Here is a 17,028-nt window from a genome sequence, read left to right on the forward strand (position 1 = left end):
GTGTGTTACTGTGAGTGTGTGTGTGTGTGTGTGTGTGTTACTCTGTGTGCATGTATGTTACTTACTGAGTGTGTGTGTGTTAATGTGTGTGTGTGTGTGTGTGTGTGTGTGTGTGTGTGTGTGTGTGTGTGTGTGTATGTGCGCGTTAGTGTGTATGTGTGTTCAGATGCTGGTCAGCGGTGCTACCTGGATGGAGGCGGAGGCCACCTGGCCGGCCTGGTCGAAGTCCAGGGAGACGATGTGGGAGAAGCGGCTGGCGTTGGCGTTCATGGAGGTGGAGCTGTTCCCGAAGGCCTCCAGGATGCTGTACACCGCCTGCCACTTCTCCGCTGGGGGGAAACACACCAGCCTCTCATCACGTCTGGTGCCGTCTCTGACTCTGTCTACTGTTTTAGTTAGAGTGACTCTGTCTACTGTTTTAGTTAGAGTGACTTTGTCTACTGTTTTAGTTCAGTAGTTAGACTGTCTACTCTGTTTAGTGCCGTCTTTTAGCCTGATATTGGACAGAACCGCCAGCTCGGTGGACTGGAGCGTCTGGACCCAGGTTAGCCTCCTCTTAGCCTTGCTGGTACTGTTGTGGTGTGTTATGGAATCAGCCGGTGCCTCGGCTATAATTGTTATGCAGTGCATACGGTTTAATACTGCATGTAGGTAATTTATCAAACAATGGTTGTCATACGGTTTCCAGGCATGAATTCGCAGCACTTGCCTAAAGCAGCTGTAGTCCTGATAGCGTTTCTCCTGTTTAGCAGTCGCTAGCTAAGTGTTGGAGTTCTCATTACCCTACTACTATTAAACCTGGGGCTGAGACGCTTGATAAGCTCTGCTAATTACCTCACTGCTCCACAGGGCATCATTAAGGGCTCCCATCATCCATCTCACACACACACACACACACACACATGCACGCGCACGCACACACACACGCACAGAGTGGAGCCAACCTAATAAATTTCATACCCCAAACAACTTTCACATAATACACATGTAGAAAGCTGAGCCAAAATCAACGTTTATGTATTCCCTGCAAAAAGGTTCCTCTGTTCTCTCTGTCTGTCCATCAGTCTGTCTGTCCGCCTGCCTGCCTGCCTGTCCGCCTGTCCGCCTGTCCGCCTGCCTGCCTGTCTGTCTGTCTGCCTGCCTGTCCGCCTGCCTGCCTGCCTGCCTGCCTGTCTGCCTGTCTGCCTACCTGTCTGTCTGTCTGTCTGTCTGTCTGTCTGTCTGTCTGTCTGTCTGTCTGTCTGTCTGTCTGTCTGTCTGCCTGTCTGTCTGCCTGTCCTTCCGTCCGCCTGTCTGTCCAGCCACAGAACACCTCTACAGAAGTGATCATGCTCTTGTGTAAATAGAGCCTATAGGAAGTGATCATGCTCTTGTGTAAATAGAGCCTATAGGAAGTGATCATGCTCTTGTGTAAATAGAGAGCCTATAGGAAGTGATCATGCTCTTGTGTAAATGGAGAGCCTATAGGAAGTGATCATGCTCTTGTGTAAATAGAGAGCCTATAGGAAGTGATCATGCTCTTGTGTAAATAGAGCCTATAGGAAGTGATCATGCTCTTGTGTAAATAGAGAGCCTATAGGAAGTGATCATGCTCTTGTGTAAATAGAGCCTATAGGAAGTGATCATGCTCTTGTGTAAATAGAGAGCCTATAGGAAGTGATCATGCTCTTGTGTAAATAGAGAGCCTATAGGAAGTGATCATGCTCTTGTGTAAATAGAGCCTATAGGAAGTGATCATGCTCTTGTGTAAATAGAGAGCCTATAGGAAGTGATCATGCTCTTGTGTAAATGGAGAGCCTATAGGAAGTGATCATGCTCTTGTGTAAATAGAGAGCCTATAGGAAGTGATCATGCTCTTGTGTAAATAGAGCCTATAGGAAGTGATCATGCTCTTGTGTAAATAGAGCCTATAGGAAGTGATCATGCTCTTGTGTAAATAGAGGCTATAGGAAGTGAAAATGCTCTTGTGTAAATAGAGGCTATAGGAAGTGAAAATGCTCTTGTGTAAATAGAGAGCCTATAGGAAGTGATCATGCTCTTGTGTAAATAGAGAGCCTATAGGAAGTGATCATGCTCTTGTGTAAATAGAGCCTATAGGAAGTGATCATGCTCTTGTGTAAATAGAGCCTATAGGAAGTGATCATGCTCTTGTGTAAATAGAGCCTATAGGAAGTGATCATGCTCTTGTGTAAATAGAGGCTATAGGAAGTGAAAATGCTCTTGTGTAAATAGAGAGCCTATAGGAAGTGATCATGCTCTTGTGTAAATAGAGAGCCTATAGGAAGTGATCATGCTCTTGTGTAAATGGAGAGCCTATAGGAAGTGATCATGCTCTTGTGTAAATAGAGCCTATAGGAAGTGATCATGCTCTTGTGTAAATAGAGAGCCTATAGGAAGTGATCATGCTCTTGTGTAAATAGAGGCTATAGGAAGTGAAAATGCTCTTGTGTAAATAGAGCCTATACAGTAGGTGTATGTGTCTGGTGATTCGTGCATGGGAAACGTACAGTAAGGAGCCTTTATTAGCTATAGATAGCTAGTATTAGCTTAATAGGGCACCAAGTAATTAGCGCTATCACACAACAAATTTGCAATTTAAACTAATTGAAGCCACCCACACAGTCATGAAGCTACACTCCAGTCGTTAAGACGCAGCTCCTTCGAGTCGACTCGAGGGGTTTCAGCTCGATAAGTATTTCCTTTATTAGAAAAACGTCTGTAGCAGACCTGCCATGTTTATTAATACAGTCAAGGATTGCTTCAGTACTACCTTGTATTATTTAACTGTCCTGTCTTATTTCCAAATGTATTTGTTGTCTCTCTGGGCTGTAATACTCTATAGGTTATCTTTTGTTTATGTGACCACTATTTTACTTCGGAGTGGACCTCTCTTTTGTTCTTGTTTTTATAGTTTGTCTATTGAATATTTGTAACTTATTGTCAATAATGTATTGATACAGCTGGAAGAGAAAAAGGAAAGGTGTCTTTGTCCGATATTGTATTGTACAATAGTTTGAATCTAAATAAAAATTAGGTTTAAAAAAAAAAAAAGAAAAGAAAAACGACGAGGGCGGGGTCACGTGACGGAACTGCCCGGCGGGCGCCGTTTCCGGCTGAGCGGGTCAGAAGCCCGACGACCGGTAGGTAACGTTGCCGATTGGCCAAACCAAACCAGAGCGACTGACCAGAGAAGATCTTCCCGGTGCTGCCGGCGATGGAGACCAGGTACTGGACCAGGTGCTGGCAGTTGGTGGTCTTGCCGCTGCCGCTCTTGCCCAGCAGCACGATGGACTGGTCCTGCCGGGTGGTCAGAAGGTTCCGGTAGGCTGACTGGGCCATGGCGTAGACGTGGGGCGCTGTGTCCTCGCGCCGGCACCCCTTGAACATGTGCATCACCTGAGGGGGAGGGAGAGAGAGAGAGAGAGAGAGAGACAGAGAGAGAGGATAGGAAAAGAAGAGAGGGGGAGATGGAACGAGAGTGAATGACAGAGTAACAGTATGAGAGGGTGTGAGGGTCTCAAGCCAGTCACATGTCTGAACGCCCACCGTGTCCTTGGCCTCCAGGTTACCGTCGTTGACCTTAACCTTCTCAGTTCTTTTAAATCAAGACTGAAGACTTCTCATTTTGCCGCTGCTTTTTATTAAATCAAATAAGTATTTATTCGTACACTGCACTGTAACTTTTATTCTTGGATTTTATTTTTCTGCATTTTGTTTTAAATGTCCTTTTATAATGTTTTTGTAATTTTATATGTACTTATGTTTCATGTAAAGCACTTTGAATTGCCTTGTTGCTGAAAAGCGCTATACAAATAAAATTGCCTTGCCCTACTGCCCATGTCTTCCCAATGACTTTGTGCTCAGAGTATAGCATTAGCATTAGCACAGAGTATAGCATTAGCATTAGCACGTGTGTGTTCGTGTGTGTGTGTGTGTGTGTGTCCTTACATGCTAGAGTTAACAATGCTATAGCTAATAGAACTGTAATAAAGTTAGCAGAACTGTAATAAAGTTAATAGAACTGTCCACAGGCCTCTGGGTTCCCCGGCCTCGACAACACCACAATCTCTTCGCGTGTGTGTGTGTGTGCGTGCGTGCTGTGGCACCCTCTCTGGAGGCAACCGGCACGAGGCTGCCACCAGGCCGCGTAAAGCCGCTTCGGGAACGCGCGGGACGAAACCTTGCCTGCGTAAAATCTCCCCCCATCCTCCAGCACCATGGACAGCGGCCGAAGGCCGAGACGCAACCCCCCCCAGAGATCAGCACCCTGGACAGCATGGCCAGGTGATCCACGGGGCTTACCACCCCTTCCGCGTCACCCGGGCAACCCTACCACACACCTACCAACTATGCGGCAATCAGGACCTGGGGGAGCGCGCGCCGGCTGGAGTCGATTAGCTAATGAGCCCCTGCCTCCTGATAAGCCCCGCCCACCGAGAAGAACAGGAGTCTTAAGGCTCAGAGAGTAACCAGGCGTGCATGTGAGAACTGGTGAGACCTAACCTGACTCCACATACAACTGATGTGATTTTTCCCCTCTGCCGTAGGAACGCACCCATTTCCTTAGCTGCCGCCCACGAGTACCAGAGGTTCGGGAGGAAGCGACCGCGCCCGCCGCCTTCATTTTTGGTGTTATGGGAATGCCACTTCAGATTTCGATTTTTGTTTGTTAAAATAAATGTGCTGTTGTGAGGACTGGCTGCGAGATTACTTTTCGCAACCCAGTTTAGCAAGAACACCATAGAGTTTAGGGTTAAGGTTGGGGTGAGGGTCAGGTTTAGGGTTAGGGTTAGGGGTTAGGGTTAAGGTTAGGGGTTAGGGTCTTCCTTAACCCTAAACTCAGTGGTGTTATCGCTAAACTGGGCTGCGAAACGCGTAGACGTGGACAGGCTACACGTCTGAGCCTGGTTTGCTTTGCTCCGCCCCTGTGGCTCCACCGTAGAGCTTACAGTGCGTGCGTGCGTGTGTGTGTGTGTGTGTGTGTGTGTGTGTGTGCCTGCTCACCTTCTCAGAGTACATGGATGGCGTGCTGAGGGGGTTGATGACCACCATGTTGGGGCCGGCGTGGGTGTGGATCAGGTTCCCGCCGTATCGTTGGCGGAGGGTGTGCATCACGCTGGACTCGTTCAGGTACAGCAGCGACGCCAGGTCCTCTGAGCGGTCGTACGAGGGAGGGTTGGCCTGAGAAAGAGAGAGAGAGAGAAAGATCCAGGGTTGAATGTCAAGTGAATGTCGAATGAACGTTGAATGAACGTCTGGGGGACTCGTTAGCCTGACCTACCAGACCTGTTCTCTGCATGTCCCCAGAACAGCTCTCAGATCAGCTCGATCTTCTGACACGCTACAGAAATATCAATCTATCATCAATGCTGAATATTTTAATTGTATACACAAACCTATCCTTAGAGCAGTGTTTATGAGTAGCCTTCATTTCACCTGTCCAAACCTGAAAGAGCTGTCTACCATATCAGCCCCTATGGGGTGGGTAGGCAGTGAGGCAGGTTTTAAGATACAGTGAGCCTTAGCCATGTATTCCAAGATGGGGAGTAGTGGTACGATCCAGAAACCAGCAGATGTGGGAGTTGGTATGCACCGGTATGAACTCCCGAGCTGCCCGATGCCAAAGTCTTTTATGTAATTACAGCAGATGGCTCTCCAGACTCAGAGGGGTCCGAGTTTGCATTTCCTTAACCAAACAGATGCTACAAACATTTGATCAGGGCGTCGACCTTGACTGCGTTAATAACACACTGTAAAGTCAGCCATCAGTGCGAGCTAAGTGACTTTATACAATGCCAGGTGGGAAATGAAGAGAGAGGGGGAAAAAAGTTTGGGGTAGGATTTTTGTGTTCCTCCAGACAGAACCCTGCTCAAGGTCGCCGCCACCTCAGGAGCCATGGAAAGTTTTTTTTGCTGTCTTTGTGCCGAAATGATTTAAATAAAAAGAAGAGCCTGCTTTAAAAAATATATTTTAAAAAATAAATAAAAGTAATGTGATTTTCTCTGCAAAGCTGGGCAAAGCAGAGCCATGGCAGGGAGAGTCACATGACCAGTGTCCGGCCAAGCTGGCTGACCTCTCTACCAGGCGTCCCATCATGCCTCGGGCGTCGCTGTGTGTCCGCAGTGACCATCTGTGACTGACTGGCTGCTCCGGACGTGCGTAGACAAATTGACTTAGTGCCCTCCCTCCCCCCCCCCCCACACAAACACCCCCCCCTCCCTCCACCCAACCCAGCTAACACTCACCCCCAACACACCCCTCTTTACTCTCTTACCCCCCTGCCCCTCCCTCCATCCACTTACCTAACTCTTTTACCCCCCCCCCCACACACACACACACACTCACACACACTCACGTCTCCATACCGGAGAACGCCGCCCCCGCCGACCCAGTGTCCTGTCCGTCCCCTCGGTCAGCGCTCACCTTCTCCACGTCGTCCTCGTCCACGTCCAGCACGGCCCCGTCGTGTTCCAGCCTGATCCTCACCTTCCCCTCGGGCACAGAGCCCGCCTCCACCTTCAGCAGGGTCGCTGTGGACAGCAGCGTGGACACAGTGAGACGTCCCCTCCAGACTGAGGCCTATCTAGTCCGGGGGGCCCCGGCTACTGTCTGACTTGCACCTTGGGGACACACCTGATTTGGCTAATTAAGGACCTGGCGATCAGCTAATCAGTAGAATCAGATGTTTGGTTGGTAATCTTGATATATGGAGGGCAAGATTCACATATCTCCACCGAGGTTACAGACACAATGTTTACTGAACACTGTCATCCCAACAGCCAGAGTACTGGTCTGTGTGTAGAGAACCACTGGGTCTAGACTAGTACTGGTCTGTGTGTACAGGCTGAGGGTCCAGGCTAGTCCCAGAGGGTCCGGGCTAGTCCCAGAGGGTCCGGGCTAGTCCCAGAGGGTCCGGGCTAGTCCCAGAGGGTCCGGGCTAGTCCCAGAGAGTCCGGGCTAGTCCCAGAGAGTCCGGGCTAGTCCCAGAGGGTCCGGGCTAGTCCCAGAGGGTCCGGGCTAGTCCCAGAGAGTCCGGGCTAGTCCCAGATGGTCCAGGCTAGTCCCAGAGGGTCCAGGCTAGTCCCAGAGGGTCCAGGCTAGTCCCAGAGGGTCCAGGCTAGTCCGAGAGGGTCCAGGCTAGTCCCAGAGGGTCCAGGCTAGTCCCAGAGGGTCCAGGCTAGTCCCAGAGGGTCCAGGCTAGTCCCAGAGGGTCCAGGCTAGTCCCAGAGGGTCCAGGCTAGTCCCAGAGGTCTGAGAGGAACGTACCGAGGGAGAAGCCGTCCTTGTGAACCAGCCACACCTTCTCTGAGCCGAACCATGCCTGCTCCACCGCTATCTGCTCCTCCGTCTTCACCTGGAGAACACACACACACCAGGGTCACACACACACACCAGGATCACACACACACACACCAGGGTCACACACACACACCAGGATCACACACACACACACCAGGGTCACACACACACACCAGGGTCACAAACACACACACACACAGACCAGGGTCACACACACACAGACCAGGGTCACACACACACACAGACCAGGGTCACACACACACAGACCAGGGTCACACACACACAGCAGTAACATCTCACAGCCAACATCTGTGGTACCACAACTCAATGCTTTTGACCATCGAGCTTGTTTGTGTGTGTGTGTGTGTGTGTGTTGTGTGTGTGTGTTGTGTGTGTGGGGGTGAATACACAGTGAACTGAACTGAGACAAAGTTTAGTGTCAATGTCAGGGTGGGTGAGCAGGGTTTGAAATCAATTGTTATGGTCTATTACATACATACACACACATACACACACACAGGGTATGCTATAATAGATGAGGTAACCAGACATGAGGCAAAACGTGTGAAACGTGTGTATATATATATATATATATATATATATATATATATATATATATATATAAATATATATAAATCAAAAATCCCCAAGTGTGAGAGGAAAGGCCCCCTGAGGAGGTGAGGGTGAGGGGTCTGGGCCCTGAGGAGGTGAGGGTGAGGGGTCTGGGCCCTGAGGAGGTGAGGGTGAGAGGAAAGGCCCCCTGAGGAGGTGAGGGTGAGGGGTCTGGGCCCTGAGGAGGTGAGGGTGAGGGGTCTGGGCCCTGAGGAGGTGAGGGTGAGAGGAAAGGCCCCCTGAGGAGGTGAGGGTGAGGGGTCTGGTCCCTGCTGAGGTGAGGGTGAGGGGTCTGGGCCCTGAGGAGGTGAGGGTGAGGGGTCTGGGCCCTGAGGAGGTGAGGGTGAGGGGCCTGGTCTGGGTCACACCACTCATATTACAGTGCAAACACATTCACGGTTAGCTTGTTGTCATGGCAGCCTGCAGTCCTGCGTTGGTGGAATGGAGCAATACTGACTGAATAACAAACACACCAAAAAAACACAGATTTGATTTTAAAGAGATGACAGATAAAGCGCTCTCCTTGAGGAATCCCAACAGCGTCGCATGATTGAAGTGCGGAGGGAAAAATCTCAGAATGAATGAATAAAGAATAAATGTCTTTATCCACGAATGTGAGGCGAGTTGAGGTTGGGACAGACAGCAATCCACACAGAGCACACTACCACACAGAGCACACTACCACACAGAGCACACTACCACACAGAGCACACTACCACACAGAGCACACTACCACACAGAGCACACTACCACACAGAGCACACTACCACACAGAGCACACTACCACACAGAGCACACTACCACACAGAGCACACTACCACACAGAGCAGTGTGGGTGTGGGTGAGGGTGAGGGTGAGGGTGAGGGGTTGAGGTGGGCGGGGTCACACACAGGCACAGTGAATGCCAGACCTTGGTTTGCTGGGCGGCGGTGGCGTGATCCGCCCGTAGGATCGCCACGGCGTCCTGCTCCACCTGTCCCTGGAGGACGGGAAGCATGGGGAGGAGGAGGAGGAGGAGGAGGAGGAGGAGGAAGAGGAGAAAGAGGAGGAGGAGGAGGAGGAAGAGGAGGAAGAGGAGGAAGAGGAAGAGGAAAAGGAAGAGGAGGAAGAGGAGAAAGAGGAGGAGGAGGAAGGGTTACATTTAGAGAAGAAACACAGATCTATAATGGTGCAGTTACAGTGCAAAACACTAACAGGACATCTGACAAGATGGCTGACTGCTCCTGTGTGGTCAGCTGCTGGGAGGGACAGCAGAAAGAAGGGGGAGGAGGGGGGAGGAGGAGTGGGGGGTCCGGAAATGAAGCCACTCGGTGGGTAGCCCCCCCTAGCAACCATCAATAGAGCTCTGGCCAATCAAATGAGCTCCTCGGTAACCATGAACACAGTCTACTGTAGATAGTCCATCTTTACTATCGGTCTCAGGATCAGCTGACGCAGGGCCAGACGGCAGGTCATAACGGACGTCATCGCTGCTGCCAGGAAACAGGCTCAGGCGACATGAAGGCTGTGAGCAGAGGTTGGGGGCGGGGCCTGGCTCAATGTCTGTGAGATGAGCTAATGCATCATCATGACACAGCTGTCACAGAGAGCAGCCAAACAAACAGCAGCACCTGCCGGTCATATATCACCGCTGACCCCAGACCAGCAGACACCTGCTCTCTGAGGTCGGCCGGTCACACGCCAGGATGAACAGACCGGTGACGACGCCATGCCATTGACCAAAGGAAACAGCGGAATACAGTTCAGAACTAAACAGGGAGGTTGACTTTTGATTTCCATGCAGGTCATGTTTGTTTAACTCTTGTTGCTTCATAAATAATACGCTAGGACACACAAGGGTTAACACGGAACACCAAACGGGCAATTTCACCAACCACACAGGTCTCAAAATGAAAAAAGATTCAATTCAGACACAGATCATCTAATACTTTGATATTTACTGTAAAGGGGAGGTTAGGGTCACACTGTATAACAAAGGTTGTTAGGGTCAGTAATCAACCTTTTAGGACATCACACAGACAAGCATGGGGGGAGGGGTTAGAGGAGAAATCCAGGCTTACGCTCCAACACGCCACACGAGCACACACTCCAGCCAGGCCGCCGGAGAGGGACCCGGGGGGCCACAGTACCTGAGGGGACACCGGGGGGGCCAGGGGCGTGGCCAGGGGCGTGGCCAGGGGCGTGGCCAGGGGCGTGGGGGCAGGGGCCAAGGCCTTGGCACTAGCCACAGGTTCCAGCTAGGCGCCACGCAACCGCCCAAGAAGCAATGGAAGAAAAAGAGAAAGAGAATGAGAGAGAGGTGAGAGAGAGAGAGAGAGAGAGAGAGAGAGAGAGAATGTAGGAGTTGAGAGAAGGGGAATGACAGAGGGAGGGAGATGAGAGAGAAAGAAGAAAGATGAGAAACGTAATATCCAAAACAAACCCAGATCCAAATCCAGATAATGAAGAGAAGCAGAGAGAAGCACCGGGAAATGGCTAAGATGAAATATGGTTCAGTTCTTTGGTTTGAATCTTCATTTGTTACAGAAATGTAAGGATCAGATGACAGTCATGCATGGATGTGGAAAAAGACAAAGGCCAAAATTACAACGTGACCAAAAAAATGCTGAAGTTAAGACACAGAGTCAGAGGACGGCATAGTTAAGTCAAGCTATAGACACAAACAGAGTCAGAGGAGGGCATATGCTGTGTATTGATAAGGTGTTAATCAATATGATTCATCGAGCATGAGTAAGGAGTGAGAATGAAAAAGTGAGACATGCAGATGGAGACAAAGAGAAAGATTGCTAGAGCTTGAAAGGGAGAGAGAGAGAGAGAGAGAGAGAGATTTCATTCCATGACAGGTCACATTGACACACCACCTGTTCCACCACACTTTTGATGTCCAATCAGCAGCCTAGCCTGAGGGGTGACCCCAGCGTTAGCACTAGCCTACACAGCCCAACTACACATGCCAGGCATGGGGCTGATGGCCTAGTGGCCAGGCCCATAGGAGTTCTGGAGTGGTTTTTAGATTGACCTATTAAGTGGGATACCCGAGAGAAAGAGAGAGGGAGAGAGAGAGAGAGAGGGAGAGAGACAGAGAGAGAGAGAGAGAGAGAGAGAGAAGGGGGGCAGGGGGGGGGGGGGGGGCAAAGACAACAAAACGAGAGCACATACAGTACTGTAGCCTACAGACAGGCAGACAGACAGGCAGGCAGACAGACAGACAGACAGACAGACAGACAGAGACAGACAGACAGACAGACAGACAGACAGACAGACAGACAGACAGACAGACAGGCAGACACACAGACAGGCAGGCAGACACACAGACAGGCAGACAGACAGACAGACAGGCATGTTTTGGAGCAGTCATTACAGGAGCGGTGAAGATCCTCTCCAGGCGTCTCTGAGCCTCTTCAGTGGGACTGAGCGGTGCTTCCTACAGGTCAGATCCAGACCACAGGGTTGAGCCCCAAAACCTCCACACAGAGCAAAGCTACAGAAACTACACAAACAAGCGCTTCTACCACAGTGTATCAAGTGAGGAATACTGCTGATACCAGGTTTCCTAGCTTCAGACAGCAGAACTAGAGATTGGTTTGTTGTGAGCAGAGGCTAAAATACTACCATTCCCAGAGCCATGCAACACCGTCATCTCACTGCTGCAGGCCGCACACACCGTACACCAAAACAAACACACCTTGTGGATTATGGTGGGATTGCACTTGGAAGAACAGTTCACAGAAGGTCTCACAGAGAAGAGGCAAGAGGGTGCCTTAACCTTAAATCAACACACACACACACACACACACACAGCAGCACACACCAGAAACACAGGCCACATCCGCAGGCAAAACACACACACACACCCACACAGAAGGTCCATCAGATTAGAGGTGATCCAACCATGCTACGGACCAACACTGCAACACATGCACCATGCTCCTTCTGCTCCCGGCCAGCCACATCAAAATGTGGGTTGTGAAATAAGTTCAGATTGTAGTAATGTTGAGCAAGGCCAACTGGTACTGGCCTCAACAACAACAACACAGACAAGCTTTAGTCTCTTAACGGCGAACTTGCAGAAACCTGCAGGCCTGGCTCTAAACTACTACCCCAGAAAACAAGCATCTGACTACCACAGAAAACAAGCATGTTACCACCCCAGAAAACAAGTATCTTACTACCCCAGAAAACAAGTATCTGACTACCCCAGAAAACAAGTACTGTATCTGACTACCCCAGAAAACAAGTACTGTATCTGACCACCCCAGAAAACAAGCATGTTACCACCCCAGAAAACAAGTATCTTACTACCCCAGAAAACAAGCATCTGACTACCCCAGAAAACAAGTATCTGACTACCCCAGAAAACAAGTATCTGACTACCCCAGAAAACAAGTATCTGACTACCCCAGAAAACAAGTATCTGACTACCCCAGAAAACAAGCATGTTACCACCCCAGAAAACAAGCATGTTACCACCCCAGAAAACAAGTATCTTACTACCCCAGAAAACAAGTATCTGACTACCCCAGAAAACAAGCATCTAACTACCCCAGAAAACAAGCATCTTACTACCCCAGAAAACAAGCATCTTACTACCCCAGAAAACAAGCATCTTACTACCCCAGAAAACAAGTATCTTACTACCCCAGAAAACAAGCATCTTACTACCCCAGAAAACAAGTATCTTACTACCCCAGAAAACAAGCATCTTACTACCCCAGAAAACAAGTATCTTACTACCCCAGAAAACAAGTATCTTACTACCCCAGAAAACAGCGGCACCAGCGGTAAGTGGCTGGACACGATCTCCCAGGGACCCCGCGCAGAGGACGGCCACGCCACATTCCCTCAACATTCCTGTTTTTCCCCTCTCTGTAACTCCCCTACCGCCAGGCCTTAATAAACAACGCCTCCGCGCGGCATGGCAGCCGGGTCTCAGCGGACCGGCGCTGGAGAGAAAATAGCTTCTGAACTGTGTTTGTTTTGGTGGGAGCTCGTCGCGGCGGAGCCTGTGTACGTCTCGGAGGACAAGGTTCCGACGGAGATGCTGCAGTGGACCAGGCCTCGTCCACCCCCTGGAGGAGCTCGGAGGAGAGGGGAAGAAACATGGAGCTCGTGTGTGATCTAGAAAACTCAACAACGCTCCGGCCTCCAGAGACGGTGGCCTTTCACCAAAGAAAAACTCACCAGCAGAAGACAACAAGGAGAAAGTTGAACGTGCTTTTAGTAGGGAATTTCAGAACAACGGCAGCAAATAGTGACCCAAAAACAGTTCGGTAGACAAAGTGGGAACTCAAGTGAAGTTAGTAAAAACACACCACAACCGTGAGTCACCCCCCCCCCCACACACACACATACTGCACACACACACACCGCAAATATGTGCATCAAGTCAGCATTCAGTTTTCAAACCACAGTCCAGAATCCACAATCCAAACGTTTGCCTGGCCATGCCACACAGTACAGTACGGTACCTCTGGCTTCTTCCCAGCAGGCTGTTTGGGAGCTGGGATTAACCCAGGCGCTGGGGAGAAGGGGTCGGTCTTGGGAGGCGGGGGGACGAAACCAGCGGGAGGAGAGAGGGGCGTGGATTTGGCGGGAGGGACTGGCTCCGCCGGGGGGGAGAGAGGGGAGGTTTTGGGGGCAGGGGTGGAACGCGGAGAGATGACAGTGGAAGGTTTAGGCGCCGGGGCGGAGCTTGATGGCGGCGGGGCACTGGAGGGTTTGGGGGCTGGTACGAAACCAGCGGGGGGGGAGAGCGGGGAGGGTCTGGGGGCTGGGATGAACCCGGGCAGGGTGAGGGGGTTTCTGGAGGCCGTGGTGGCGGTGGCGGCGGTGACGGTGACAGGGGCAGAGGTCTGTGGGGTGGTGTGGTCCTGCTTAGAGACCGACCCTGCCGCTGGCTTGGGCTCCGGCTCCACCACCAAGGTCTTTGTTTCAGTCTTCTCCTCAGTCTTCTTCTTCTCCTCTTCCGTCGGCTCCGTCTTCTCGGGGGGGTCGTCCCTGCGTGTGCGAGGGCGGGGCTCCCTGGTCCTCCCGCGGCCCATCAGGCTGGTCAATCCGGCCGCCATGTCGTCTTTCTCCTCCTTCTTGATGCTGTCGTGCTTGAAGGAGAACGACGGAACCTTGACTGACTTCGGTACCGACGTCGGCGCCGTGGGCGGCAGAGCTGCCGGCTGGGGCGGTTCAGGGGCGGGTTTGGCGGTCGGCTCCGGAGGAGACCTGCTGGGTGTCTGGGCGGTGTGCGGCGCCGGTTTGGCGTCCTCCTCCTCGCCGGGCAGAACCCTCCTCACCACACGCCGCACCACCTTCACCACCTTCTTGCGGGCGATGCTGTGGTCGTCCGCAGGGTCGGGCTGGCCGGCGCCGCCGTTGATCGCGGCGCCGTTTTGCCCGCCGTCGCCGTTCACCGCCGTCTCCATCCCCGCGGGAGTCCGCAACGCCACAGGACTCTTGAACCTCCCGGGTGCCTTGGACGGAGGCTCCGGGCTTTTGAAGCGCTCCGGCACCATGACCTGCGAGCGGACCTGGGGCGGGGAGGGACTGCGGAACCGGGGCGGGGAGGGGCTGCGGACCCGGGCAGCGGTGGCGGGCGCGGGCGGAGCCGGGCTCCTGGTGCGGAACAGGCCCCTGCCTGGGTCCAGACACGGCACCGACTGAGCCCTGCTACTCATGCTGCCCTCGCTGTCGGACTACTCACACAATACAGCAGAGAGAGAGAGAGAGAGAGAGAGAGAAAGAGAGAGAGAGCAAAGTATGAGGAGAAACTCACACACAGCTACTGTCTGCACAAACTGGACTACACCAACAGCACGACATAAAAATAACCAATACAGCTACTGTACCAGACTGGGTACACGTGGTTTCAGGGTCCTGGTAACCCCCAGCGAGGTACCGCAATAGGGGTTAATTTCAGTCCTTGTACACCCAGTCCATAGCTGTTGTCTGGCCTGTATTGACGCCAGGCTATTACAGCATGCTGGCGGACCCCGTGTGTCTGCTGACAGCTACTGTGGTTTGACCATGCATTATTAAAAGCTACAGCATGCAACTCAATAGCCCTGCGACCGTATCTCAAGTGTATAAACTGCCGGCTATCAGAGATAACACAACAGAACCCACCCAGAGAATCCTGGTCTAGAAGGCTGTGTTCATATCTACTGTAGGCATCACTTCAAAACAAATTCCTAGTATGTGCGAAAACCTGCCAGGCTAAATAAATCTGATTCACGATCTGGATCCAAATCAGAACTCGACTAACATTGATTTGAGAGGGGGAACGACCGAGTCAGTTCAACGGTGTCTAGTTACAGCCCAGACTGACCCCACAGAGCCTGGCTAACTGGCTTGGGCAACATGGAAGGTGTTATTGTAGGGTCAGGCTGGTGCGCTAACATTCCCCCTGGCCAGCTGCCACAGGCCTGGTCAGCTCCTGAAATAGCCCCGGGTAACGGGGGGGAGTTCGGACCGAGAGAGCAGAGGGGTCTTTGAGGGCTGAATGGACGCCTACATGGCCCAGGACTGCCTCTCACTAACATACAGTAGCACACAGACAACGGCATGCGCACACACACGCACACACACATTCACATAAGCATCACTTGTACAGACAAACACCTCTGCCCAGCCTTTCGCTCCGCCATATTATCCACACACACACACACACACACACACGCACACACGCGCACACGCGCACACACACACACACACACACACACACACACTATTCACATAACTGTTTGCCTTGACCGCTAACAATCGTTCCAACAACACACACTCTTATCTCTAAAGGTTTTCCACGGTTGAATAGCTCACCCTGCAGGCCCTGTGCTACAGTACATCTCCCAGGCAGAGCAGATCTCTGAACAGGCTAGCGAATGCTGAATGAAGGTGGAGGACTACAGAAGTTGACAATAACAGTCCGTCACTGTTGAATCCTCATCTAACATTCTTGAAGTAACAGTACCAGCTGTTCCATGGCTCCTGTGGGGGGGCTTTGGTCTTTTCAGTAGGCCAGACAGGGGCATTGTATCCTGGGGAGAACACCTCACGTCTGGGGCTCTGGAGCCTGGTTCCCTGGATGCCTACAGTACTTCCATGAATATCCCTATCTGCGCTCTGCTGCTGGTCTCACTGTTCCAGACACACGGCCCTCTCTCACCCAGATCTGCTGGTCTCACTGTTCCAGACACACGGCCCTCTCTCACCCAGATCTGCTGGTCTCACTGGTGACCTGCTGCACCCTCACAACCAACAAACACACTCATTAGTTGGTATTAGCTGTATGGATACTGGGGGCCAATTAAGCAGCTCTCTCACCGTGGCCAATCCTGTCAGAGCAGCGGTCTAGATAAGAGAATCTGCTAGATTAACTCCTCTAATCACACTGAGGGGCGCGCTGAAACGATTCAAGTGCTTTAAAAGCTTAGTCAATTAACAATATGATGATCGCAGCTAATGCTCGAATGAGCTCTCAAATACGCACGCACACACACATGCACACACACGCGCGCGCGCGCACACACACACACACACACACACACACACACACACACACACACACACAGACACAGACACACACCCTGTTTGTGTATCCTGGGGTAACATAAGGAGACGGACGGTAACACTTAAGATCTCACAACAACAGAATATTCTGCAAAAAAAACATGAAAAAGTTAATTATGCAATTTAGAAAGCAATTACCAATAATGCCACAGTGCCAATCCCCAGGCTTCTTTTACCATCTGTGACATTACAGCTAGAATAGAACCATATTGTAACTACGCTCTTCCACTCTGACTATTTTCAAATCAGCTTGCAAATGACTACATTGTTTGACTAATTGCTTGTGTCAGGAGAAGAAGGCTGGTTCAGACACAAATACCACTGCAGCCTTCAGGCAGCTGACCAGTGAGCGGAGAAGGCAGAGAATATTCTCCAGTCCTCCGGTCCAATACTCTCCCTCAGTCCTTACTGACTCCACGTTGCAAAAATCTGCGGTTACAGCTAAAAAACAGGTTTTAGTAACACTAACCGAATCGATATTGAATCAAAACGAATTGAATCGTGATAATCGATTCTGAACCTTGGGAATCGGAATCGAATCGATTCTTGAAATTCGA

The 17,028-nt window shown here is 51.2% G+C and overlaps 2 protein-coding genes across 2 annotated transcripts in view; both read right to left on the reverse strand.

The window, feature by feature from the left end:
* The window catches only part of LOC311312983 (unconventional myosin-XVIIIa-like), a gene marked incomplete at both ends in the record, with an annotated part of 119,278 nt that overhangs the window by 68,311 nt on the left and 33,939 nt on the right, over positions 1–17,028 (reverse strand). Inside the window, 5 exons of the mRNA XM_084442990.1 lie at positions 187–329; positions 3,186–3,396; positions 5,005–5,181; positions 6,425–6,531; positions 7,268–7,355. Coding sequence (XP_084299116.1) covers positions 187–329; positions 3,186–3,396; positions 5,005–5,181; positions 6,425–6,531; positions 7,268–7,355 — 726 coding nt within the window. The remainder of the gene's footprint in view (positions 1–186; positions 330–3,185; positions 3,397–5,004; positions 5,182–6,424; positions 6,532–7,267; positions 7,356–17,028) is intronic.
* Positions 8,515–15,884, reverse strand: LOC311314068 (uncharacterized protein; the record flags this gene model as incomplete). Its single annotated transcript, XM_084444370.1, has 6 exons — positions 8,515–8,573; positions 8,680–8,692; positions 8,823–8,891; positions 10,042–10,149; positions 13,381–14,598; positions 15,873–15,884. The coding sequence occupies 6 exons, from the start codon at positions 15,882–15,884 to the stop codon at positions 8,515–8,517; spliced, it is 1,479 nt and encodes a 492-aa protein (XP_084300496.1).

The sequence above is a fragment of the Borostomias antarcticus genome, assembly GCF_949987555.1.
Source record: "Borostomias antarcticus genome assembly, chromosome: 1".
Lineage (NCBI taxonomy): Eukaryota > Metazoa > Chordata > Actinopteri > Stomiiformes > Stomiidae > Borostomias > Borostomias antarcticus.